The sequence below is a fragment of the Anguilla rostrata genome, chromosome 4, assembly GCF_018555375.3.
Source record: "Anguilla rostrata isolate EN2019 chromosome 4, ASM1855537v3, whole genome shotgun sequence".
In the NCBI taxonomy this organism is placed as follows: Eukaryota; Metazoa; Chordata; class Actinopteri; order Anguilliformes; family Anguillidae; genus Anguilla; species Anguilla rostrata.
The window spans coordinates 59,456,299-59,482,799 of record NC_057936.1 but is presented as its reverse complement, the minus strand read 5'-3'; the positions used below and the strand labels follow the sequence as shown (position 1 = coordinate 59,482,799).

Below are 26,501 nucleotides of genomic sequence, written 5' to 3'. Positions count from 1 at the left end.
GGAACAAACATGTAATTCCTAGCTCCTTGCCATCTCAAAAAATGTGATAACACAATTTTGATTGAACCGAAGCTAAGGGACAGTGTTTTATTTACTTATCTATTGCAACATAAGCATATTTTGGCACTGTAACCAAGAGGGTAAAGAGCACTCCACACATTGTGACAGTCTTTAACACTGTAAATTCAAGCTGTAAATATACAACAGAGACAATGTATTTAATATGATCAGTAATTAACAATATTTATGATGATAAACAGACCATAAGGTATTTGCTTTGCAGCCAAGTGAAAGTGCAAATAGGTGGGACACTGACTTTAGTGCATGAGAGTTCATTTTCATATCAATACTTTTAATGCCAGGCCTACATTTTGCCAGTCTGAATTAATGACTAATAGATAGTGTTTTGTATTTATGAGTAACTTGGCATTTTTGTATGTTGAAAATGTGCTTTTCATCAGATTGTATATACGAGACACAATGTTTCCTCACAATATAATTCAGTTGTGACTACATGTCTTTACACTTCAGAAAGTCAATATGGCTGTTCTCACAATGTGCTTTACTAAAAATGCTTTAGTAAAAATGTAATATCGTGTATTCTCCTGTTTGAATCTGCCTAAAGTACAAATAAACCGGAAAACTGCCAATGTTGTTGTAAGCTCTACTGTGTGCTCTGATTGGTTGCATAATACGCACCTTCTCTTGCGGGTAAAGTGCAACAGGCTGGGAAATTATATTAGCTGGATTTGAATTGCTGCATTGAAGACCTAGGCATATTTTTCAGCAGTCCTTGGGGTGCCTTTCTGTTCAACATGTTGCTGTATTCCTTGCTAGAGGGGCTTGACATCAAAGGGCTTCTAGTTTTCCTCATTGTCTTTCTTCTGATCACTGACTTTCTGAAAAACAGAAATCCCCCCAACTTCCCCCCTGGACCCTGGGCCCTGCCTGTTGTGGGAAATGTCTTCCATATTGACAGCAAACAGCCACACATTTACCTGACAAAGGTAAGAATCCATAAGATTGTTCTGCATGCTTGCCAAATACCTGTAGCAATATGCCATTGAAGAAATGTATCATGAGTATGCTTAGAAAATGATTTTGTTTCCGTTTTAAATATTTTAAAATTGACATTTTGAAAACAAAAATGGGTGTGTAAAAAAACACAAGTAACATATTATGTAAGAAAATGTTTTGCAATATAACTCCCTGCTGAAAATTCCAGCTTAAAGGCATACTATGCAGGATTTTTACCTTGAAAATATTAGAAAACAACCATGCTAAATCTATGATTCACTGGCAATCTCTATCTTTATGTACTTTTGCCGAATTTGTGTAGTTTTAATTTTATTTGGTATTCTAATACGTTCGGGACATTTCTGGGCATAATGCCCTTTTCTGTGCGGTTAGGGGTGGGTGTGGCTACAGAGTCTGTGGTTTGGAGCCTGCGGATTTTGGAGTGTTTGTGGCCCTCTAGCTAGCCACTGTGATGGCCCAGATACGTCTTTGATTGTAAAAACAGACTAAAACATCCTGCATAGTATGCCTTTAAACCAGGCTAAGTTGGTCAAGCTGATATAAGCTGTGTTTTTGGCACTTTTGACCCAGACTATTCACCAGTTGATCAGACTAAATAGTCAGCCAGTCCACCAGTTTTATCACCAGCTTACTATACTAACTTGACCACCGTTGCTAGACAGGTGCTTTGACCAGCCACAGACCAGCTATGGCTAGCTAAAAGTGTTATTAGTTATTAGTCTACCAAGCTACAGAGCATCTAATTAAAACATCTGGCTTGCTCACTTGCAGTAGACTTCATAAAATGAACCAAACGAAGTGCAGATTATATTAATTTTGTCTCGTTTTCAAAGCTGGCCGAGGTTTACGGGAATGTCTGCAGCATTCGCCTGGGTAGAGAAAAGATTGTGCTTGTGACAGGGTACAAAATGATGAAGGAAGCACTGGTTACTCAAGCAGAGAACTTTGTGGATCGACATCCGAGCCCAATGTATGACAAGATCTATTATGGAAATGGCAAGTCTCTACAATTACACTTTTCATTTCCCACTCAAATTTTTGGCACCATTGTTAAAGATGAGTCCAGAGTCCAATTGTGATCCTTATAGATCAGAATTAAATTCCAAGCAGAATGAAAATGTGCATTCCTCCCAGGCATTTTCATGAGCAATGGCTACAAGTGGAGGAAACAGAGGAGATTCGCTCTCACCACCATGAGGAACTTTGGACTGGGAAAGAAATCCTTGGAATCCGTCATCTGTGAGGAGAGCAGATTCCTTCAAGAAGAGATTGAGCAGAAGCGAGGTAGAGCGTCAAGAAGGGTCAGGATTTAAAAGGCTTAGATATCGCTCAATATTTTACAAACCCACTCCGTGTGCTCATTTCTCCAGATAAAATAAACTACGATATTACTATTCCACTTACTGTGACAAGTGCTCCAAGCTTACGTAGCTAGTAACAATTGTCTGTAGTTCCCCCTGCTTTAATGAAAAACAATTAAATTAGCATTATGTTTTTAAGAAGAAATGGACTGGTGCTTAAAAACACATTCATGGAAATGTAATTAAATGAATGCACCAAACAAGTACATAGTCAAGGCTGTTATTTAAAAAAGCTTAGTATGTCCAGCCAAAACCTTATGCACCTTGTATCCAAATATGAAATACAGGTTCCAAGAATGAGAGCCTCTTGTCTTATTCTTCATTCATAGGTAATCCCTTTGATCCCCACTTGCTTCTCAACAATTCCGTCTCCAATATCATCTGCTTCATGGTGTTTGGACACAGGTTTGATTATAGTGATCAAAATTTCCAAATGCTCCTGAAGTTATTGTCTGAAACATTTCAGCTGGAGGGTTCCATATGGAGACAGGTATGAGTAGTTTACTCTGAAAGGTTTATAATAGTATCTTCAATGTAAATATATGGATATTTCTCATAAAAATAACAATAGCAGTTGCACTGAATGCCCCTTTCAGATGCAATATTGATGTCTGGGATTAAATGGCTGAAACATTCCTTGTAAAGAGCTTAGAATTTAGATAAAACAATTTGCTACTCATTTTTGTGTACAGCACAACAGCTGCAAATCCTCACTGACTACTATAATTTTCCTTTTCAGCTCTACGAAGCTTTTCCAACTGTGATTAATTTTCTCCCGGGACCACACAATGAAATCTTCAGACATTACAAAGACCTCTCTGCATTTGTGAGAGGGGAGCTGGAGAAGCATAAACAGGACTGGGACCCGTCTGCCCCACGAGACTATATTGACTCCTTCCTTGCTGAGATAAAATGCGTAAATGGTGCCCTTGCTGTTGCAGTAATAATTATCATAATCACAATTATAACGGATTACAATTGTGAACATGTGTGTGTACGGCATGTGTGAGAACATGCATGTTCATGTGTGCTGCTTGTATATTCATAACAGACATGGTTTTGGTTTAGGAAGCGTAGCACATGGGAGACTTCAATCCTAGAGCACCCAAAATCTTCTGGTGACGCATTAATCCATAAGCCAATAATTGGCTTTATCAGTTTAATCCATTTCTTTGGAATTGACTCACATTAAAATAAGTCTCGCATCATATTTAACTGAGCCGCAGAAATTAACATCGCGTTTCCAGACTTTTCCAAACTGACATTTTAAGATTTCTCTGTACATTTTTCAGATCATTTCAGAATAATAATAGCTACATGTTTAATTATGGAAATAAATTATTCCAAGAACCGATGGGCATATTTTTGTTACAATCTGAGTATGCATGCTATTATGTTGCCAAATAATTGCCAGAAGACTGTCTTCAAGGTAGCTCAAATAAATGAATCCGATTGACCATTTTTTACTTTCTAGAACGTGCATGACCCAGAGGCTGGCTTTGACGAGTTCAACCTGATCATGTGTGCTTTGGACCTGTTTCTTGCTGGAACTGAGACCACCTCGACCACACTGCGCTGGGCCTTGCTCTACATGATGAAATACCCTGATATACATGGTGCGTGGCACCCAAAGGATCTGTCAAAAGCAATTCAGAGAAACCTAAATACTAATAAAAATGGTTGGATTTTATAAATCAATATTTCTGAACCAGTTCTAGGGTAATGAACTTCCGAGATTTAGGTAAATTCAAGTAAAAACAAAATTGTTTTTCCCCACAGAAATATTTTTTAAGTCAAAGATCTAATGCATGGTAAATGATAATTTCAGGGTAAACGGATCCCTAATATCACAGCCATTGAAGAGCACACAGATAAAATACTGCAAAAAATATAATAGTAATAATAATAATAATAAGAGGAAGAAAACATTTTATTGATATAATGCTTCTCAAACAAGTTTTCAAAGTTTCTCCAGATAATTGTAAGTGCAACAAGGAAAATGAAACATAAATACTTTAAGTATTCCAGCTTCTACCTGCTTATTACTATTACTTTAATAACATGTAAATAGTTATAGTTGAGCCTGCTGTTAACACTTTCTGAATAAGCCCTTACTGTACTGGACTTGTCCCACGATAGAGAAGGTCCAGGCTGAGATTGACAGAGTAATTGGCCAATCACGGCAGCCCACCATGGCAGACAGAGCCGACATGCCCTACACTGATGCTGTGATCCATGAGATACAAAGGATGGGCAACATTGTGCCACTGAATATGCCCAGGATTGCCAGCAATGACACAACACTGGGAGGATACTTCCTTCCAAAGGTAAGAAACACAACAGGCACTTCATATGCTTGCATAAATGTAGGAGCATAAGGCTTCTTCTGTCACAAGGATTCTTTTCTAATCTGTTAATTTGACAAAACTCTAAATGGCCCACAAAGTACAAACACTTGAATGTGGACATTTGTTGTAACTATTAACCAAATAAGTTGGTCAAATAACTTAAGTAATCAAGCAAATGACAGCATAAACATATTGAGAGGAATTTGTATTGCATTAAATCTGTGGAATTTAACAAAGTAATGTTCACAGTCTGAGCACAAACACCCTTACAAAGTGATGGAAGCTATATGTATTTTGTATACTTCTGTGCACATTTCAGTTTGCAAATTCCAAAAATCCAAAGTTAATAGCACTCTGTGTCTTCAGGGCACGGCGATAATGACAAACTTGTCTTCAGTGTTGTTTGACAAGACTGTGTGGCAGACACCAGATACTTTCAACCCTGGACACTTCTTGGATTCTGATGGAAAGTTTGTGAGACAGGATGCATTCATGCCCTTCTCAGCAGGTAATAGTAATGCGATGTTATGCACCTAATTGCAGATTGGACAAGTAACCATTCATTAATTAACTAAACACGTGCTGCTTCTCATCAGGTAAGAGGGTGTGCCTAGGGGAGCAGCTGGCTAGGATGGAGCTTTTTCTCTTCTTCGTCTTCATCTTCCAAAAATTCAGCTTCTCCCCTGTCCAGGGCGTAGAGCTAAACCTGGAAGGTCAAATCGGAAGCACCCTTACACCAGTTCCTTTCAAGATCTGTGCCTCCCTTCGATAAAGTGCCTCAATAAACATTCCTGTGTATGTTCAATCTAAGCAAAGCTGCAAACATATAGCACAGTTTTTGCATATATTCTGTGACATTCATGCTTCTACCTGAAATAAATGCTGCCCCTGAAACACTTCTACCATGCCTTCACCTTGGGGCTGTCTAGACTTTTCTTTGCTGTAAACTGGCCCTCATATTACAAAAAGACAGAGCCAATTGTGACAACCAACAAGACCCAAGAAATTTTTACATGGCTGGACTTGCAACTTTTCATATATGGTAAGGAATTATTGTTTTTTTTTTTTTTTTTTGCATTTGATCCCAGCCGTACTTTGAAGTACCACATTTGACCTCTGCAGAAAATGTGAAAAATGACTAGTCTTGGAAGTGAAAAAGACTAACTGTTACTAACTCATTTTTACTTTGATCTAAAATGGCCACTAGTGGGAGATGAAGGAAAGAGATGACTAAAAGCTATAGCGAAGCTTTACACCACAGGCTAGCCACTGGAATCCTCAATAGTGATTTGAGCACAGACATGACCAACTGCACCCACCAAAAAATATATTAAAAAGAATCCCTCTTTAGAAAATTCAAACTTTTATTTTTTATGAATTTCGAAGGCTTTAAAAAGTACATCCTAATGTTTACTCCATTGGTAAATTACATTTCACAGTTAGGATAATTTTTCTCTGACAATCAGCGGAATCGGAGTCACAATTTTGGTTCAATCCAGAACTATTTCGAGACTAATTCCACCCAACATTTAAGCAAATGTAATTTCTTCAGATTCGGTTCATGTATTTTTAAACAAACAGGTAAAAGTGAATTTGACACTGCAACTTTCTAGGCAACACTTGAGCTTGAGCAAATTAAGCCAACACAAAAAGTAGCACAGGGCAGGCCAGTGATGCCCTGTGGTCCAGCTTAGGCCCTGCTCTCACACACAGACATCTTGGGCCGTGCCTGTTACCTATCGCAGTTCCTACCCACTGTCAATCAAAAATTCTATGAAGAACAGCAAGTCACATTCATAATGCATCATGGATATGTATACCAATTGGTCACACTAAAACCATAACCAAACTATAAATATTCTGAAATTCTTAGTTTTCCAATTTCAGAATGAATATATATAATGCTGGCATATAAACCCGGTTTACTTTGATATGTTGACCAAATAGAATTCTTGCTAAACACTTAAGATACAACACAGCTGTAGAAAAAAAGGCTCTTAAATGATTTCCACAGAGCATGCAGTAGTCATCTCGCATTTGGTACAAACTAATCATTTAAAATTCATCAATATTTCTTTGCAGTCCCTCTGCTCATTTTCAGTCACTTTCTCCAAGAGAAACATGTCAATGTTTGCAATATATTTTATTTTTCTTTCTTTCAGGAACTCCTTTCTGTAATGCACAAGGAGAGCAAAATTCTATGCGCCACAAAAGAGAAATTATGATGTCCAGCACCAATTTGCCTTTGTTTTTAATGTTATATATATACACCTAATTTTCACAGAGATGGCTCTAGTCTGAAAACTTTCACCAAGGACATTGTTCAATTAATGTTAGACTCATCTCCAAACTGCATAGCTTAGTCAAAGGATTACACAACAATTCATTTCTGGAAGTTATATTCGATTGATAATAGTTCAGTCACTCCTCAAATCATCTAGGTTAATTATTGTTTTAAAAACCCCACAGCTGAAATGGACATTGACTGGAGGTATAAATATAAACGCAACATCTGTTGCTTTTCATTTGATTTTGAATCTTCCTGCACTACACACACGTATATATACAAGTTTAAAAAGTTATTAGTTATTTCCCTGACTTAATATGAATATGATATGACATGAGAAGATAAATAAAAGCTTGATCAGTTCCAAAATCAATATCCATTCACTAAACCTACCAGTTAGACCTGATCTCAGTTGGCAGACGTACCTTAATCAAAACAGAGTCCAGGTATAGGCCTGCAGCCAGCAGCCAGGGAAAGCTGAAATGAGGGCCCTAAGGCCGGAAACATGACCCTACGCAAGTACGCGAACGACAACGCGCTGCGAACGCGCGGCTCAGTCGCACGCTCAACACGCGTTCTCATGTCCACGGGGAGTCAACAAGCCCGAGTCCTCAAGGGGGCGATCCAGGGCGGCTGTGAAAGACGGAGCGGAAGAGAGCACAAACCGAAGGAGACGGCTTCATCCCGCCGTTGCCTGCTACAGCGCCCCCTAGCTGCGACGCTTGACACTGCAACTCTCGCTTGCGTTGCGTCAAGGATTTCAGGTGACGCGTTTCAGGACGCGACGACGCCAGTGGCCGGCTCCGTCTGCGTCTGCGTACTTTATGCAGGGTATGTTTCCGGCCTAAGCGCCAAGTGTTCGCATTGTCGCATGCGTGTCTCCAGGAAGTGGCTTCAGGGAGCTGACAGCGGTGTGCTTAAGGTCACTTGAGAGTGCATTTGGGGGGGGGGGGATGGGGGGTGGAGGGGGGTGGCGCGGAAGTGCTACTTGGAGGACGCGGCCGGTGCGTTGACGGAGACCGGGCGCCGAGCGTTGGTCACCTGCCGTTGCTGTGCCAGGAAGGACTGGCCGGGCGGCACGATGGAGGAAGAGGAGCGGCCCGCCAGCCGGGATTCGATGGCAAGTTTCTGGAAGCTCAGGCTCTGAAAACGGGTAAAGAAGTGGGGTCAACAGGCAAAGTGTTTTTTCAGTGAAAATAAGGCCAAAACCCTACAACAAAAGTATCCCTTTCGTTGGCGAAATGATCGTTATGTACAACAGAATTCTACTGAAAACAGAACCTGTCTGTCCATCGGTTTCCAAAGATGTGTGACAGTGAAGAGATAATCTCCGATTCAAGATAATCTCGACTGATAATCTTTGATTAATTGAGAATCTCTGAAGATGCAAGGCTGACATGTAGCATGTGCTGTAACCCACTGAGGAACACACACTCCCAAGCGTGTGTATGGACGGCAGAACTAAGGACGCAGGGATATCTCTTGTTGGAAAATAAGTGCTATCGTCTGTGCCATCCTACCTTGTTGTACCACGCAGTAACGATCAGCTTTTCTTCGTATTCTCGAAGTTTCGCCTGCTCACACTCGCGCTGTGCAGAGAGAGCCCATTGTAATGTAACCCAGAGAACCAGAATGTGCAAGATGACTCACAGTCAGCAGTGTGCTCATTCCCACTGACTAACAACACTGACATTTTCCTTGTTATGGAACATTGTTGCAGAGACATGATCCAAAAAAAAAAAATTTCTTATGGCATGAATTTTTTTTTGGATTTAAAATGAACACACTCTACTGTATTTTTTAAAATATTGTTATGCAATATACAATGCCCTCCATAATGTTTTGGGCAAAGACTTTTTTCTTGAAAAAAATATCTTTGTCCCTAACATTATGGAGGGAACTGTATGTTTAATTCATTTACTTTCAAATTAAATTTCCTGGTTTGAATTTAAGTATATTATTATTATTATTATTATACCTCCAGATTGATGATTCTCTTATCCTTCTCAGCAAGCTGATTCTTCAGGGACTGGATCTCAACACTGGCTGGGTTCAGCTTGGGATCCAGGGCCCTTATCACCTGCCGTAACAGGAACAAAATCCTCACAAAACCACACGTGAACCGCTCAGATAACCCAAAAACCATCCACAGATATGCTGAAACATCTTAGCCTTTACACATAGCCTTTCACTTACATTGCGGGCCTTTTCCAAGTACATTTTGTAGCGATCCTCCATTGCTCTCATGTCCTCGTCCTTCTTCTTGAGGGCAGCCAGAAGCTCGTCTATCTTCAGTGCTGCGGGAGAACATGCACCTCTGAATACCTCCTCAAAGGAACTGTCCTTCCTCTTCTTTAACCATTCATACTCCAGATCTTTTCCAACAGCTCAACATTCTGGCAGCTACCTATTTCTCAATACAATGCACTTTAACCAACTATACATTGGTTACAATTTGAAGTAAAATAATTTTGTTTCTGTAATTTCCCCGTTAACACATTAATTAATGCATTTTATGTCAGTTCAACTTAAATTGAAATCATTCACTGGTAAAAAATCAAGTAATAAATGGGTCCAATAAGAATTTAAAAAGCAAACACACCTGTCTCTTAGTAATTACTGATGATAGTTTCATTACAATGCAGGAGCAATTAATTCAATTCTCAGAAATGAAATCAAATGTTTCTATGTGCCCGAAATGTCCTTATAGGAATGTGCAAATCATCCTTTTACTTGTTATTTTTAAGAATAATTATCCTCGGGGAAATCACTGGTCTGCACTCACTGGTCTGTGCAGAGTCTGGCTGCAGGTCTTCAATCAACTCCTTCTTCTTCATAATCTCATCCTGGGCTTCATTTAACTGGACCCTGAGAAAGATGGAGAAACATCCACACTGAGTCCACCTGCACCCACACTGAATCCACCTGCACCCAAACTACGTCCACCTTCACCCAAACCACGTCCACCTTCACCCACACTACGTCCACCTGTAACCCAAATCACGTCCACCTTCACCCAAACCGCATCCACCTTCAACCAAACCACGTCCACCTTCACCCACACCACGTCCACCTTCAACCAAACCATGTCCACCTTCACCCAAACCACGTCCACCTTCACCCAAACTACGTCCACCTTCACCCAAATCACGTCCACCTTCACCCAAACCACATCCACCTTCAACCAAACCACGTCTACCTTCACCCACACTACGTTCACCTTCACCCAAACCACGTCCACCTTCACCCATAGTGTCAACCTTCACCCATAGCCATTCCCCTCCAGCCTAGTGCTGTTACAGAGCTTGGAACTGAATTCATTTCACATATTCCCAATCATTGCCCACCACATTTTTACCACAACTAGAACACATGCAGGATGTGAATCATGTCTTAAACATTTATAAAAAGTGAACTTACATGTGAGCATCAAGCTTCTTTTTCAGGTGAGACTGGAATTAAACAGAAGAACAACAGAGAATCAAATAAAAAAATCAGAAGAACAATGGTTCCTTATTGACTAAATGTGATGGCCACTGCAGTAACACTGCAGTACAAATAATGAAACTAATGGGCAGCAGCAAGTCGATAAAATGCAAGGACAAGTAAAGTTCTCAAGTGTGGATTCAACAAAAGAGAATAATAAATTATTTCCTGAAATGTGATGTTCTGCATTTTTATTACACCCACGTCCTCAGTCTTGGCTCCCTGCCCCTGCAGGGCTTTCTGGAGATCCTCCACTTGAAGCTGCAGTTCACGGATCCTTTCCTGGTTCAACCTGAAAACACACCTGTGTCTTACACAGCTGAAGTCTGTCACTCTTAAGCATATTCAAGATACTAATATGCAAATTTTTAAAAGCAGTTTGTGACTCACAGAAAATAACTGCTATCGCAATAAAGCAACATACAAGTGAACGATGCTCTTATTTCTCCCCTTTCAATTGAAATAATTCACAATTTCAACATTTCTCTAATTATATATTTCAGTCAATAATGTATTTAGATGCCAGGGCGTGACGGTATAGCTTCACATCATACTGTGGGAGGAATCACTACTGACTACGAATCTATGCACTGCACGCAAATCCATTCCATGAAGTATTTCAGGGGAGGTCAGCCAATCAGAGTGCGGTACCTCTTCTCGGTGTCCAGTCCGCTTTTGTGGCGGTGAGCCTCCTCGAGCTGGACCTGCAGCTCGGCGATGCGGTCGTTCTCCGAGCCCTCCTGCTGCAGAAGCAGCATCTTGTTCTCATGCTGCAGTCGAATGAACTTCTCCCTGCAGACACAGGAAGAGCAGGGCAAAAACAGGACGTGATGCCAGATCACACTGCGTACAGTCACTCACACACAGACATGATTCACAGTCTCACCAACACGTTCATTAGTTTTAGCCTACAGCAGCAATGAGCAACTTACAATTAGGGGGCCTACTACTCTACAGCAACAATCCTACAGCAACAATTCCTTTTTTTGATAATTTAGGATAAAGGATAAATTATCCAATATAACATCTCTTTTTTGAGGGGTGATGTTCTGGGTGGTATTATAAAAACGACAGAAAAAAGACCTTTAAAAAGCAAAAACAAAAACAACAGAAAACAAAATACCACACTCAGTTAATCACTATAGTATCAAGTGTGCGGAATGGATTACAGGGCTCATCTATATATAATGTAATGTGCTCATGAGCAGCTCCCTGTAAAATCTCAGATATACATTAAAGCAGAACCATGACACAGAATCAAGTACCTGAACTCTATAGGCAAGATTTCAGCAGCGAGGTTGTCATGGCTTGGACTTCCAGCAGGAAAAAGTCCTTTCGTGTGGAGGAAAAAAAAAAATCTCATTATGGTAAAATTATACAAAAATAGTTTTCCTTTCGTGTGGAGGAAAAAAAAAATCTCATTATGGTAAAATTATACAAAAATAGTTTTCCTTTCATATACTGCAATGTTTTCGTGAATATCTCATTGGCACTTCTATTGAGATACCTGCTTGCAAGAGCTGATCTTGTTGGGCTTGTGTGCAACGCAGCTCCTCATTAGTCTCTTTTAAGGAGTCCCGCTCGATAATTATCCTCTGGAGGTAAAAGAACACGTAAAGCCTGCTATCAAAACTCGAGTTTCACTTTCAGACATTTTAACATTTTAATTCATCCTCAAACATCCATTTTGTCCATCTGAATTCTGACCTGTAAACCGTAACCCAAAGCCTCCCGTACCTCTTTTTCTTTTAACACAGTTTCATGCTTTTCCTCAAACTTCTTCATTTCAAAGGCCAAGTTATCAGCCCTGCGGGATTCCTCTGACAGCTTTCTGTGCAGCTCCTGGACCTGATGGAAAATGAGCTTGTCTTTAGACACAAGGGGATACAGTTACACTGCTTTGCAATTTTTCCTTATAATACTGCCATATTTTTGCTCATTGTGTTACATAGGATTATGCTACTGTACAATGAAGAGTAGTTTACATTGTATATTTATACTGTGGCCATTTAGTAGGCAATAGTATCCAGTGACTTACACACCTTACAATCCATAATACAGGGGGCTATTTACTGAAGCAGTTCAAGTTAAGTTCCTTGTTAAAAGTTACAACAACAATGCCCCCTCCTGGGAATCTGCCTAAAACCTTGTAGTTACAAGCCCAGTTCGCTAATCATTATCCTTCCTTGTCACATCAAAACCTGACAGCATAATAAACAGAACTTTCCAGCTCATTGGTTATTTTCTGTGTGCTTATTAGTTTCAATTTCACAGCAATGACAACACGACTGAGGCAACCCACAGGCTGACTGTGGCGTGATGATGCAACGACATCCCACCTGTCTCTTGTAGGTCTCCAGCTGCGTGCGGGCTGCATTGGCCTTGCGGAGCTCCTCCTCCAGACTGACGGTGTTCTGCATGTAGGTCATGTTCTTCTCCTCCAGGGTCTTCACCTGGCGCCGCAGGTCACTCAGGTCCTCCAGCTTCTTCCTGTAGGTCTCCACTGAGGCCTCCAGCTTGACGGCCCGGTCCGAGCAGCTCCTGCCCATGGACAGGGGGCGGCAGTGTAGCGTAATGGGTAAGGAACAGGTCTTGTGACCTAAAGGTCGCAGGTTCGATTCCAAGGTAGGACACTGCCATTGTACCCTTGAGTAAGGTAATTAACCTGTATTTCTTCAGTATATACCCAGCCGTAATAATATAAATGCTATGTAAATGTTGTGTAAGTCGCTCTGGATAAGAGCGTTTGCTAAATGCCTGTAATGGGCAGGGAGTGGGGATTGGAGAGGCACGCCACACACCACACAGACAGGGAGACACTGGCACAGAGACTCGCCTCCCCGTCTGCCGTACCTCAGGATGTCCAGCTCATCCTTGAGGGAGCGGGACTCCTCTGCCAGGCTGGTCAGCTCATCATTGCGATGTTGAACCTCAATAAGCTGCTTCTCCAGCTCCTCACAGTGGATGCGGTAGTCGTCCTTAGCAGCCTCCAGTCTATGGCCAGGCAACACAAGAGAGAATAGTCACATTGAAACTGATCCGATAGCACCTTTCACATAACTATGTGTCCCATGTGAACAGGGAAATAAAATTTCAATAGTGAGTGGGACCTGAAATTCTCCTCCTGCAGCTGTTCAAGCTGCAGCTGGAGCTGGCTGTGCTTCTTCCCTGAGGGGGTGCTGGGGTCATCGAAGGAGTCCAGCTGGTTGGCCCGGTCCGTCAGCACATCATTCTCCGCCAGCAGGCTGTTCCTCTCCTCCTGAAGAATAGTGACCTGACCAATCACAGAAAACAGTGTCAATGCTAACATGGCAACCCGTCACCTGACCAATAAGGGTAGAGTGTCAACAGCAACACAACTCTTCTGGCAATTCTTCTCTTACCATCTTACCACAAAGCACAGTAAACACCATCACTCTCCACTACAACCTGACCACAGACGACAGTATCAACACTGACACTCTCCCTTGTGAATGAATCACCGAGGTCACAGCACTCCTAGGCTGTGCCCCAAACACAGCAGAATAAAATCATTTCAGGAAGTGCCAGCCAAAAATTGTCCCTTCACAGATGCACAACTCACGCACAGCCTTTTAAATAGTTGAAATAGTTCAGGTTTAGGATCCACTGTGTCCATTCATTTCCTCACAAGCATTAGCACTACATGAAGAAGCATAGCATCGCTCATCCGCAGAGTAAACAGATGCACAATAACAACCATCCAGTTGCTAATAAAATTTTTTTTCCTTCTACAGCCAATCTGCTCTTTGAATGTTTACACAAATACTGGCCAACAGCTTCCATAGTTCTTCATGAAATAACTGCTCCTACATTTAACTTGGCATCTTTTTCCATGTATTGTAATAATTTTATTATACTACCTAATGCAAACATGGAATGATTGCGTAAACTAACACACCAAAGTCTTGCCATTCTCACTGAGCAAGCAGCACACAATAGTTAGTTCATTGTTAATATAAAACACCGACTTGCATTATTTATGGTTAGTCTTCTTACAGAAGATGTGAGGTTGTCTTTTAGTTCCTTGCTTGTCACCACACACACATGCCAATTTTGTGTGAGTTTAGAATTCATGAGTTCTCCACCTTTTTCTTAATTTCCCACACAGTTTGGATATTTATTTCAAATAAGCCACTTACAGCTGGCTTTAAAGTACACTTCTGTTTCAGAGTTTTGGTCCCATTATTATTGTCGGTAAACACAGACTGTACAGTTTTTACACAGGTCTGTTTAGATTTAATTTATTTTTATAATTTCTCTGTTCATTGTGATATTTTAACCTTATTGCAGTTCACACACTCAAGTTCATATTTTTAATAATGTGACCAGAATCTAAATGACCAAAAAAAAAATATTACAGATGTGTTACAGACATTACAAATTGCACAGTTTACCTGAACCCTAAAATTCCCCCCAGAATTAGTAAGAATTGTTAGTTGCAGTACTAGCTGTATTCATAGCTTGGCTCAAAAGCCATGCAGAAAAACAGTCTTACCTTCTCCATATAATCTCAGCATGGGGGATTTGAGTTTTGTGATTTTTACAACTCAATCTGTCAAGAATCATTCCCAGCACATGATCAATATTAAATCAGAATTAACACAGTTGAAAACAGCATGTTCTATGATTTAATAATCTAGAGCATAACAGACTTTTTGCAATGAATGACAACAACCAAAGCTTGTTTTCTAAAGCGATTTAAAGCTTTATTGCTTTCATTTTTTTCAGAAAAAGTGTTCATTACAGAGCAACGGATCATTGGAAAAAAGGTTACATATCTACCCACAAAGTTAAAATGCAATGTACATCCAACTGTTTTGAACAAAGCAGGGATGTTCTAATTTTTCCTGACAGAAAGAGATGAAATGAAATCTGACAATGGATCCCAGAGCGTCTCTGCCCAGGGGGGCCACGCCGAACTGACCTGAACATCCAGCTCCTGGCACCTCTGTGCCAGCTCTTCTTTCTGTGCCACGAGCTCCGCCATTTCCTCCATGGCCTTCTTCAGCTGGAACCAACAGCACAGCATGTGTTAAGAGCACAAAACTCACACGGAAGGCAAGGCCAGCAGAGAATTCACACTCACTCAAAGCCTGCTGGTCACTGCATTAAGCGTGCCATGTTCACACCTTTCAAATGTTGAAGGAAAGCGTTGAGCACGTACCTGCAGTTCAACGTCCCCAAGAGGTTCTGCTCCAAACTGTGTCATCGTTTCCCTGCTCATCAGCTGAAAAACACAAAGCTTCAGCAGGGATGCTTGGGGATGGAGTTTGAACGCTGCACGAGATTCATTCAGAAATATTATTTTGGTAGCTACAGCACAATACACTGTCAAGCAAATTAGCACATTAAAGAGCTATGGTTTGCGAGCCAGCATTGATGACATGCACACAAGCTTAACAAAATATATACCCATGCTAAACGTAAATCACAAAACTAAAATGCATGAGTCCTTCCCATACTTTTATGATGAATTAAGCCTTAATTTTTTCCTATACTACTAAAAGTTAATCAGTATATTTCGGAGACAGCATTAACAATACATTAGCCTTCCCATTGGCTGACAAACGCTGAGCTGCATGACATGCTTCATTCCACTTTACAGTATCACTAGTAAAATCACCTCCTGAATGGCAGTCATCACGACATGTTGCACTGACTCCTCCAAAGTCATAATGATCTGAATGTACTCTGTGGATGGGGAAAAGAAAAACACCTAGACATTGCACATTTGGCTTTTCTGAATTCTTAATCAGGGAATTATTATTTATTCACAAAGAACAAGCTGACTGTAGCTCCAGATGGCCACTACCTTGTTTCCTTTCACACTTGACAGCACAGCCCAAAATCAACTGTAGGAGGCGCCCTAGCTCCACAGGGTCAGAGTGCTCGGCCACTAGGACCAGATCCGGCAGGGGGAAATCAGAAATCTGTTGGGCCAGAACCTGATAGCATTGTAATAGTTTAATCACATGCCATGTATTTTTTCTGAATGCCAACTGGGCAACAGTTGTACATACACACTTGGAATTCGTACAATTATGCCAGACGGAGAACACTTACAAACTTAAAAGTATCTGTATTGCAGTATATACTGTACAACGCGGCAACAAAATGTATGAAACAACAGAAACTGTAAAATACCACTTGCCTCGTTATAGTAATCCACCATCATCTGAAGCACTTTTTTCAGGTTGTTCATCTGGATTTAACAAATGTCAATTGCAAAGACATTAGCAAATTAACCAGATGATCACTTCAATGAAAGGACGTTCAATTCATACTTTTGATAAATCTGCTATCACACAAGAGAAATTCTGAGATGTTACCTTTAGTCGCCAGTTGTCACCCACATCTCCTTTAATACGGCTCAGCCAGCTTTCACTGAACCATGTGGGGTCTCTGCAATACAAGTACATATAATGCCCAAAAAAACGTCACAAAATTACACACGTGACCTTCTCAGATCGGACATAAAATCAGGCGGTGGTTTGGTGTCCCGAAATCCAGACTGCGATGATTCGTAACTATAATAGTCCATAAAATACAAGACTGGTAGAACTTTCCGGAAGAGACACTCACATCTGATGGAGCGCCTGGGACATGGCAACTCCAGTAGTCAGGTCCAGCGCAGTCTTACATGGCGCCGCGGTGTTGAAGGTCTGCAACTAATGAAATACAGCACACTATAATCACGGCAACCAGGCCAGGCGTTTGACCACAGCATGGCCTGAGAGTAGGCTATAGCTATAGCAAGGACACACTTTTTTGTAGAAATGCATTATCCATTTATTATCGGTAAATATAAAGGAATCTTATAAGAATTTTTATTATTATTACCACGTGAAGCTAAATTTAATTAGGCTTAAAGAAAAAGGGGAAGGTTTTCTCAACAAAAAAGTTATTCTGTCACCTGTTGGATTTTACTTTTCCAATTGACTCAAATCTATGTTTTAAAGACCCCCAACTTAATGATACCATTTATTAATAAATAAATAATAATTTTAACCTGGCACACAAATTAATAAATTGAATTCTCAACCATTTTCAGTTAACCTATCGCAAGACACGGTATTTTGCTCTAGATATTTAACTATAATATTTAAGCTTATTGCTGAAGTAGGCCTATTGTTATACATGAACATCCGCAATAATGAAATAAACGCGCCCATAAAACCAAATTCTATTTTATATGCATTATCTTTGCATAGCGACCAATTCTTCACAAATAAAGCACCAATAATCTACCAAGGTCATACACTGAAATTTGATTACCAAGACACAAGAAAAGCTGTTAATAATTAATTGTGCATCCACAGGAAGCAACAGACCAATCGGGTCCAGCAGTCTGGGTGCAATTTAAATGAATTAGCCTACCTTACCACTGAAAATAGTCTTTGAAATCCATTCTCAGAAGACCATGTTTGTAAACTTTACAGTAGGGGCCTTACCATACTACGCATTCACCACCGAAGTTGCATGCTGAATGCATACAATTCAATAACGTGCCGATTGTCGCCTCAAATATAAAGCGATCAAATATAGCCTGTTGTAAGCTACTAGGTTTTAGATAGAATTTCGCTGTGCGGCAGTCACGTAGATAACGCTAACGTCAATTAGGTACAGTTAACCTAAGGTTAAATTAATGTTGCCTATAAATCTATATTCTACTGCAATTCGGTCGAGCCAATGATTAAATATCCCAAGTGAGCGAGACAACCACCTTTGACTATTACTAATAGCATTACATTAGCTCGATAGGGCAATGCAAACCTATCGTGGTTAGCGCCAAGCAGATCATGCCATATTTCTTACATTTCAAATGCAAATATTCATTGCAAATCACTGCTTCATTAACTTGGTTAACTTTAGCTAGTTGACATTAGTAAAGCATTATCCGATTGCATAACGTAATACTAGCTAAAACGGAAGAGCAAGCTTCCTGCAAATATTTGGTTGTTAACGAGATTAACGTTAGAAAACTAAATGGGATAATACATTTAATTCGTGTTTGTTTTTTATACTAAAAAACTGACTAACGTGAGTCAGTTCAGTGTGCAATGACATTGATCGGAGGGAGTCTGGCTAGCTCGCTAGCTACCGGTGCGCATCGTTAACGTACCTCCGACAGGTAGCTAGCTAGCAATACCGTCACCATAGCGCTAAGAAATAATAACAAAACCTATGCACATTGTCTCAGTTGGCCGTTTAAAAATGACAAGACTTACCCAAATTATAAGACTTTCGCACAGCACAGTTTTGTTCAAATCCATTTCTTCTTAGATTGGTTTGAAATTTCCGTTCACCTGTCAACAATGCGTTTTCCCTTTACACTGCATCTGACCTCACCTGGGATGTATTTCCCAAAGCAACCTGCGTAGAGTGGAATTGCGTTAGTAGACTGCGGAATGAAAACGACGTAAAAGTTGCGTGAATACACACCGAACATGCTTTTGCGTACTCCACTGAGACGGATTCAGAGAATGACAGGATAAAGAGTTCAACACTGAGAAATAAAACGCCAATGGTTGCTTGATATCGGTAGCACATAGTAGCCAATCGGCGCGAGAATTTAGAGACTGACAGCGCAGTGTGCGTAAAGTAACCAATCTGTGGACGCAATTCATGTTTTTTTTGCACGACACACTGCACATTATGCGATCTATCCTTCACCACCCAATACAGATTATGTTTGAACAAGGTTGGTGGACACGACCTGAAATTTAAGATCAGGATGTATGAGTATCGTAAAGGAGGTAGGGTGTTAACTCAGAATTCAGGTAGGCTACAGATTTGATATTCACAGCTTTTGTCGTGGAAACTGATTTTTACTGGATTCAACTTCAAAACGCCAAAATTCACGGGAGATGACCAACAGAAATAACGTTTGTGGATCGGTGTCTTGGTTGAGAAAAGGCAAGAAGCATGTCCTCATGTTAGCCCCGTCTCCTATTGGTCTGCGCATGCACTTACTGCGTCGTGCCATAATATAATCCAGTGGTAACCAATTCTGTTCCTGGAGATCTACCGTCCTGTAAATTTTCATTTCAACCCTAATTTGACACACCTGACTGTTCTAATTAGCAGCTAAATGAGATCTCTAGCAATTGAGTGAGGTGTGGTTTGTAAGGGTTGGAATGAAAACAGGAAAGTTGATCTCCAGGAACACAGGAGTTGGTGACCACCGATCTAATTAATTGTCTGCTTTGTAAATGATATTTATGAGTTAAATTAATTTAACTTGAGTTTTTCTGAAACAAGTCATGAAGCACTCATCATACACATAATGGAAACTGGACCCTTCAAGATGGATTGTAAAATGAATGATACTTCCAATACATCCCTTTCCCTGTACTTAATTATAATGTTCAGCACCTCTGAGATCCCTTTAAAATCAGTACCCCACAAGATTCACAAAATGAATAGTTAAGATTCTAAAAGATTTTAAGAGTTCAGTAGGCAACAGGGTAGACTCAGGGAGAGCATTGTACATAATGGAAAATTATTTACCACACTAGCTTTCAAGCACGTGAGAAATCGCACGGAATGTGTTTCTAAAATGTTTATCAGTGATATGTCATAAACACAAAAGATAAGATTAACAGGGAAGTCACATGCACCGTACAATGATGGGAAGCTCATATATATAGTTGAAAAGTTACAAACACAAAAAGGTATACAATTCTGTGAGTGCTTGAGCAATTTCAGGGGTAGTGAATAATTAGATTTTAGCTGGTTAAGTCTACTGTGTTAATATTAAAGGCAGATATACAGTTATGTACCATATGTACCATATAGCAGTATGCAATATAGCAGTTAAACATGAAATAATTTTGAGTCTACTTTGCTGACAATTCTTCTAACATTATATTATGCATTCTTTAAAAAACAAAACAAAAAAAGTTAGATATTTGCACTTAAAAAGACACTGCTACCTTTCATATGGAAAGAGATAAAACTAAAAAGTAGAACGAAGAAAAGAAGTCAACAGTTAAAGAAATAAAACACCAATGAACATCTATAGACAGGATAACAAAAGGGGAACTGCATGGCAGTCAGTGGGGTAATAATCGCTACTACTGTAAAGCATAGGAGTTTGTGCACCTTCCACCTTCCACCTCTGAACATTTCAAGGCTAGGATAGATCAATACCAGCTATTTTTAGTCTATTTGACCTTGCAGTTTTGGCTGACATGTCTTAGATAAATATTTGCTGAAATATTTCAGCAAAGAGTTTTAATGTCTTACCTATACTAAATCAGGCTTACCTACTGTATAGCTTGTAATGGTGTAAATGTGAAAAGTGTATCTTAATAGATTAAGCCATTTATGTGGCCAAACTGAGTTAAGTTAATAATTGATTGGTTTGTCACATTGGTTTTTATTTGCATCACACAACTGAATAGCACATTTGGTGTATCTGTGTGGATTTGTCCACATGCTCATGTGATACATATATTTTTGTGTGTTGTCACATTGGTTTTTATTTGCATCACACAACTGAATAGCACATTTGGTGTATCTGTGTGGATTTGTCCACATGCTCATGTGATACATATATTTTTGTGTGGTGGCTTGTTAGTTAACTAACAAACACCCCCCCTGTCGCACATTATTGTATTTCTAAAAATCATGATTTCATATTGGGTTCATACTGGGACTATTAAAAAAATGAATAAATGAATGGTTTCGCAATGGGCCGAGTTACACAAAAAATAGTTCTGCAAAATTCAGTTATTAATAAGCCCTGAACAGCTGATTGCAGAAAACGGGGGGGGAGCCTTTCAGTATGTGCAGCATGGTAAAGTTACATACATGTACACAGATTCAAAGGCATTGCAAATTTTGTTGATAATTTGTCACAGTGGCACAACTTCTTTTTAGTTGTGTTTTCATACTTTGTGAAGCAATTACAAAATCAGGAATTAAGATAGTTTACATTAACTTAGAAAGGATAATAGGACATAAAAGGCACTGAAAGGCTGTTCTTAAACATATAAAAGGGAATGTAATATGGATTTTTACTATAGTTGAAAAATTCCATGTTGTCATATGTGGGACAGGGCATTAAATTGTGTAAACATATGGTAAATGATTGCTGAGGTTGCCGTGATATCCTAAGCGTACCATACTTTTAAAAAAGTAGGCAGGGTTTTCAGTCTTTAACCAGAAATGGTGTCACATGACCAAAATAGAGCAGTTTTCCAACAGACCAATAGGGTCCAAATTTTCCCGCTTTGGAGTGAATTTAAAAAGACATTAATGTGATAACTATACTATCCTAAATCCCACAGATGGATACATTTGACTGGGTGATGAAGGTTTGATTTTTTGGGGGGGTATATATACTGTATGCTTTGTTATTTGTCCCCAGCTTGGCTAAGGAGCCCCTTGGTGAAACTGAAAACTGTAGTTGATCATTAACTGGCCAGTCAGATTTACCACGTTCAGTCATGCTGTCATGTAGCACTTCCTACTAAGAACTGCGCGGAAACAGACTGAAACCATGTCTATCTGCAAAAACATACATTTAAGGTAAGTGAGCCACAAAAGTCTGCTGACAGTAAAACATACATTTGTTCTGTGATTAGTATATAGGTTTTCCTGGCACTTTGTTACAGTTAGGTTCACAATACGGTTACTTTCAGATATGCTGTTAAATAAAATGTCAATAAAGCCGACACATATGCCAGTTATGCACTGTGAATGAAATTCAATTCGGAAGAAAAAGGCAAAAAAATAATAATGGTAACTGACTCCTTTCAAATTCTGTTTCATTTAGCAGAGATTAAGGAAATATATGTGTGTTAATGCTGTATTTAATAAATATTGGCATATATTGTGTGAAGCAACTATCCCATGTTGTTGCCACATTCTAATTCATGAGCTGAGCTCTCATTCATTCAGTCTGATGGATGAAAACGGAACAAATCCACCTCGATATTTACAACACAGAAGTAGGGTGTTTGCGATATGCTTTGCATTATTCATTTAGAAACATAATTGCTTCTGACGGTTTGGCTGTCAGTGTTGCAGTCAGGATTGCATTTGACCAGGTGTTGAGCTGATTATACTTGTGCATTAGCTTTGTGCCACATGGTCTGAGAGACAAAGTTTAGACTGAAGTGGAATGCATACCCTCTATTCAAATGAAAACCAGCCATGGAGTCCATGTTTCTCCTGCCTGACCACACCAAAACAAAGATAGAACATATTTGTACTTTTTGGCAGGTTTTATGTTGTGGCATAGATTTTAAAAGAAAAACAATTGGACATTTTATTCTTATTCTTTAGTCATTTAATGATTCCTCAAAGGAATATTTTTAAAAATACTCATTAAGGAACGTTGCAATATTTTGTCCAATGTATAATGCACATTACCTGCTATTTAATGTAATGCTTGTCTGTTATCATTCAATGTGTTATTTTCATTGCATTATGTAGTGTTTTGTAAGTTCTTTGTTATAAAACAGAGGAAGTTTTCAGTCACACTATTTTCCGACCACCTATACATCTATAGCCAAGTTCAAATTGATATGCACACACACACACACACACACACATATATATGATTTTTTTTTATTTTATGCTATTTTTTCAGCACAAGTACTTTCTAATTTATGAATGTATTTGTGAGTATATAGGTCATCGCTCATTCAATATCAACCTTTTTGTGATTTGCGTGGGAGACACTGTTTGCGAAGAGTGTTGGGTAATGCTGAGAGGAGGCAGTTAACATGATAATTTTTTCCCATGAAGGTCTGGCCTCTTGTCAGAGAGCAAAGGGCTTCAATGTCAGTTTTATGCCACTTCAGAGCCAGCAGGGAAGCCAGGTCACCAACCTCACGTGAGTTGCAATAAGGTGAGGCCTCATTCCTCCAAGCACTCTTATCATATGCCAACAATCCTATAGCTTGTTTTGGTCTGAGTGCAAAACCCTGAAAAAGGTTAACACAACCAGGTCACTTTCAGAGCGCACGGTTTGTCAACTGTGCGGGCTTGCTGTAGTTCACTATAGATCAATATGAATGGAAGCAAATACAAAATGACTGTTATTTGCAAAGCAACAGCATTTTAAGCGCTATCATTATTAAATCTGGAAGCTATTCTTTTTGCTTTCAATGTATTACAGTGATCATTGTAATTATTGTGTAATTAATGCCGGACTTGTGATACAGGATCTGGTTGGAGCAAAGCTACAGCATTCATGCCGTTACAGAGAAACAGTGATATATTCTTACTTCTCTGCATAAAAGTCAGGCGAAACAAAGCCTGCGAAGATTCTCAGATATGTGAACACTAACTCTGCCTCTTGGTGTGCAGGACTGCCCTCAGCACAGTCAGTCTTGTGCCCTCAGAGACTGGCACTGCCCAGTGTGCCTACAGACTGCCACCTTTCCAGTAGAGACTAACTGTGGGCATCTTTTCTGTGGTACGTTCTCTGCATGCTACATGTATGTGTGGCACAATCAATGATATATTTGTGGTAGAAGAACAGTGTCAGCGTATCATTTAAATCTAATTTAAAGGTCACATAATGTGTGTTAGTGACACATATATATCACGCTCTGATAGTGTTTTAGGTGGTCTTAAACTTGCTAAGTAGAATAACAACCATTTAAAAGGACGGAGGCTATTTTAAATTCATTTCTGGTTAGCTTCAGAAGATATTTTTTTTAACAAATCTTCCAAACTAGATGAGGATGAGTTGAAGAGTATGGTAAACTTGCCTGTTTTAAAAAAGTGAATGCCAAACATGTTTGTCTAAACAATAATTGCTCTGTGACTATAAAGTAATTCAGGTTATTCACGAAGGCTAAATTCAAAGGTGTGCTACCTAAATGAAATGATATCTAAATTTCTGAAACTGCCATCTTCAGATGCCTGCTAGTGGGAACTGAAAACAAGCATAATAGTAAGAGACAGGCTGAAGGCTGTTTGGCACTGGCTGTGCTGGATGCCGGTTATGATGCGGCTAGTTTAATAGCTTAATGAGTAACTGCTACCACGGCCATCTTGTGTGTCACTCCCACCGGACAGTGGTCACATGATCAGCTGCATAGTTTCTGGTGGAAATCCTCCAAACGGAACAGAAATGCTTAACTACTGTGAGCATGTGAAATGCATAATGACTTCAGCAAGCCATTCCGGAGATTTTGTTTCAGTTATTGTTATCGTGACATCATTGCTGAGGTTACCTTATGGAAAAGGAAACGAGCAGTTTGTTGTTCCAAGATTAAAAAGATCCAATTGCGAATGTGTTTTTATAATATATTGCCAAAATCACTGATGAGATTGCTGTGATTCTGGCGTAAGTGGCAGTTTGAGTGGTGGTGTCGATTCTGATGTGTTCCCACCCCTGCAGCTCCGTGTCTTATAGCCTACTGGAGACATGGGACCTGGCTTGGTGCCATCAACTGCCCTCTCTGCAGACAAAAAGTAAGCTGATGTTTAACAGAGTACCACTGGCATACTACACTGAATGGAAAACACAATAACGGCCATGCAAAGACAATTAACCCTCGCAAGGTCACAGGCCACAAGCATCACCGAATGAGTTATCATTTAATGGATTGCTGATGGCAAAATAATAAGACAGATGGCATCTCTTTCAGGTTAGTGTACTATGCCATCTATTCAGTGAAAGCAGAACAGACCGAAAAGAAAAGCAAGTGATGGGGGACATTAGAGAGTACAACAAGCGTTATTCTGGAGCACCAAGAAGGGTGAGTACAGCACTTATATCACCCAGTTCGATTTAAACAGTCAGTGACGAATCACTACCCGCCACATTAAGCCCTATGTCTATTCCAGGGCTTTAATTTTCAAAAGCTGCATTTCATAAACCTGGAGTTAATCAGATCCTTTTAATTTGAATGAGAATCTGTTACACCTCACACTCAGCCAAAGTGGTCCTACTGGTTTTAAAAAAATTTTTTTTAGTGAATTTCAATTCCCATTTTTATAATGCAGAGTAACAAGGTGGTTATGAAACCACAACATAAAAGGCAACACTGTAACATGTGAAAGGAGAGATCTCACCGAGAAGAATGACAGCCTTTCACCCGCCTGAAGCTGATACCGTTGTACCCCCCTCTCTCTCAGGTTGCAGATTACCTGTACGACACGCCCCTGTTCCTGCACCTGCTCCTGCGCGCCATGAGAAACATGAGCGGTCTGGTGTGGCTCTTCTTCCTGCGGGTGGCGGTGTGCTGTTTCGGGGCAGCCATGTCCCTCGCCTCCCCCCTCGAGGCCATTCCGGAGCCCTCCTGCGGGGTCCTCGGGCTCCTGGATGACCTCGTGGTGGTCTTCCTGCTGCTCATGTCCGTCCTCAACATCAATCAACAGATGGGGAGGGAGAGGACGGCCATCGCTCAAACTGCCACTCGAGGTGTCCTCACAGATTCACTTTAGCGTAGACACGGCGCAAGGCACTGCCGCTGCACAGTGCAATGCCCAGGGCCCAAAATCACGACCGTTTACAGCAACAACAGACCTGCAGCACGCAAGTCCTGTCAGGGAATGGCTTCTCTTAACAGATCATTTTATTATGATAAAAATAAGCACTGATTCAAACTATGACCAGAATTTAAAAAATAAAATAAAATGGCGACACAAGTCCTCAAATCCCCCTAAACATTATTTTATATTGAACTAAATGGATGGCATGCAAATGACTTACCTTCAGATAAACACAATCATTAAATTATCTATTAAAGCTGCTTCTTTTATTTCTGTTTAATATTCCCTCACACTGGCAATAGATTTACAAGGAAGCACTGTACATATGTGTACTGTACAGTACAGTATTTGATGTTCAGATTCTGTGTTTGTGTAAATATAAATATAATAAATATATTTATTATTCTGATGTATTGTGTCATTGTATTTAGCTAGAATACACACACACACCCTCAAACACACACGGCTCAAACACAAGCTCAAATTTCTCATTTGAAA

At 40.0% G+C, this 26,501-nt stretch overlaps 3 protein-coding genes across 6 annotated transcripts; 2 read left to right on the top strand and 1 right to left on the bottom strand.

Moving 5' to 3' along the window:
* Positions 1 to 716: 716 nt before the first annotated feature.
* On the top strand, positions 717 to 5,647 carry LOC135253823 (cytochrome P450 2J2-like). Its single transcript, XM_064333619.1, has 9 exons — positions 717 to 1,007; positions 1,872 to 2,034; positions 2,173 to 2,322; positions 2,729 to 2,889; positions 3,139 to 3,315; positions 3,874 to 4,015; positions 4,539 to 4,726; positions 5,114 to 5,255; positions 5,344 to 5,647. The coding sequence occupies exons 1-9, from the start codon at positions 816 to 818 to the stop codon at positions 5,517 to 5,519; spliced, it is 1,491 nt and encodes a 496-aa protein (XP_064189689.1). The 5' UTR covers positions 717 to 815; the 3' UTR covers positions 5,520 to 5,647.
* A 446-nt stretch (positions 5,648 to 6,093) lies between these two features.
* Positions 6,094 to 19,526, bottom strand: hook1 (hook microtubule-tethering protein 1). Of its 4 annotated transcripts, none has more exons than XM_064333613.1 (23): positions 19,427 to 19,526; positions 18,770 to 18,914; positions 17,124 to 17,209; positions 16,871 to 16,943; positions 16,693 to 16,743; positions 16,354 to 16,486; positions 16,165 to 16,232; positions 15,706 to 15,768; positions 15,466 to 15,549; positions 13,631 to 13,794; positions 13,374 to 13,514; positions 12,860 to 13,061; positions 12,258 to 12,368; positions 12,028 to 12,115; positions 11,786 to 11,852; positions 11,172 to 11,312; positions 10,725 to 10,812; positions 10,455 to 10,486; positions 9,820 to 9,902; positions 9,231 to 9,331; positions 9,013 to 9,114; positions 8,555 to 8,623; positions 6,094 to 8,177 (listed from the first exon to the last, which is right to left on the bottom strand). In XM_064333613.1, exons 2-23 carry the CDS (start codon positions 18,812 to 18,814, stop codon positions 8,019 to 8,021), a joined length of 2,151 nt encoding a protein of 716 aa, XP_064189683.1. In that variant the 5' UTR covers positions 18,815 to 18,914; positions 19,427 to 19,526; the 3' UTR covers positions 6,094 to 8,018. The 4 variants fall into 4 exon arrangements, with proteins under 4 accessions (XP_064189683.1, XP_064189681.1, XP_064189682.1 ...); XM_064333611.1 differs by lacking the exon at positions 19,427 to 19,526 and adding an exon at positions 18,984 to 19,124; XM_064333612.1 differs by lacking the exon at positions 19,427 to 19,526 and adding an exon at positions 19,003 to 19,018.
* A 1,818-nt stretch (positions 19,527 to 21,344) lies between these two features.
* si:dkey-183n20.15 (RING-HC_RNF170 domain-containing protein) lies at positions 21,345 to 26,412 on the top strand. Its single transcript, XM_064333633.1, has 6 exons — positions 21,345 to 22,076; positions 23,301 to 23,403; positions 23,865 to 23,973; positions 24,907 to 24,980; positions 25,157 to 25,267; positions 25,647 to 26,412. The coding sequence occupies exons 1-6, from the start codon at positions 22,048 to 22,050 to the stop codon at positions 25,953 to 25,955; spliced, it is 735 nt and encodes a 244-aa protein (XP_064189703.1). The 5' UTR covers positions 21,345 to 22,047; the 3' UTR covers positions 25,956 to 26,412.
* Positions 26,413 to 26,501: the final 89 nt, after the last annotated feature.

Excerpts from the sequence above, each read along its gene's own strand:
- hook1 (XM_064333613.1), bottom strand. The coding sequence starts at position 18,814 with ATGGATTTGAACAAAACTGTGCTGTGCGAAAGTCTTATAATTTGG. Across the intron at positions 16,487-16,692 it reads TGGTGGATTACTATAACGAG|GTTCTGGCCCAACAGATTTC; the intron begins GCAAGTGGTATT and ends CAATGCTATCAG. Across the intron at positions 16,233-16,353 it reads CAAGTGTGAAAGGAAACAAG|AGTACATTCAGATCATTATG; the intron begins GTAGTGGCCATC and ends CCCCATCCACAG.
- LOC135253823 (XM_064333619.1), top strand. The coding sequence starts at position 816 with ATGTTGCTGTATTCCTTGCTAGAGGGGCTTGACATCAAAGGGCTTCTA. Across the intron at positions 1,008-1,871 it reads CACACATTTACCTGACAAAG|CTGGCCGAGGTTTACGGGAA; the intron begins GTAAGAATCCAT and ends TCGTTTTCAAAG. Across the intron at positions 4,016-4,538 it reads GAAATACCCTGATATACATG|AGAAGGTCCAGGCTGAGATT; the intron begins GTGCGTGGCACC and ends GTCCCACGATAG.
- si:dkey-183n20.15 (XM_064333633.1), top strand. The coding sequence starts at position 22,048 with ATGTCTATCTGCAAAAACATACATTTAAG. Across the intron at positions 23,404-23,864 it reads CTCACGTGAGTTGCAATAAG|GACTGCCCTCAGCACAGTCA; the intron begins GTGAGGCCTCAT and ends CTTGGTGTGCAG. Across the intron at positions 24,981-25,156 it reads GCCCTCTCTGCAGACAAAAA|GTTAGTGTACTATGCCATCT; the intron begins GTAAGCTGATGT and ends CATCTCTTTCAG.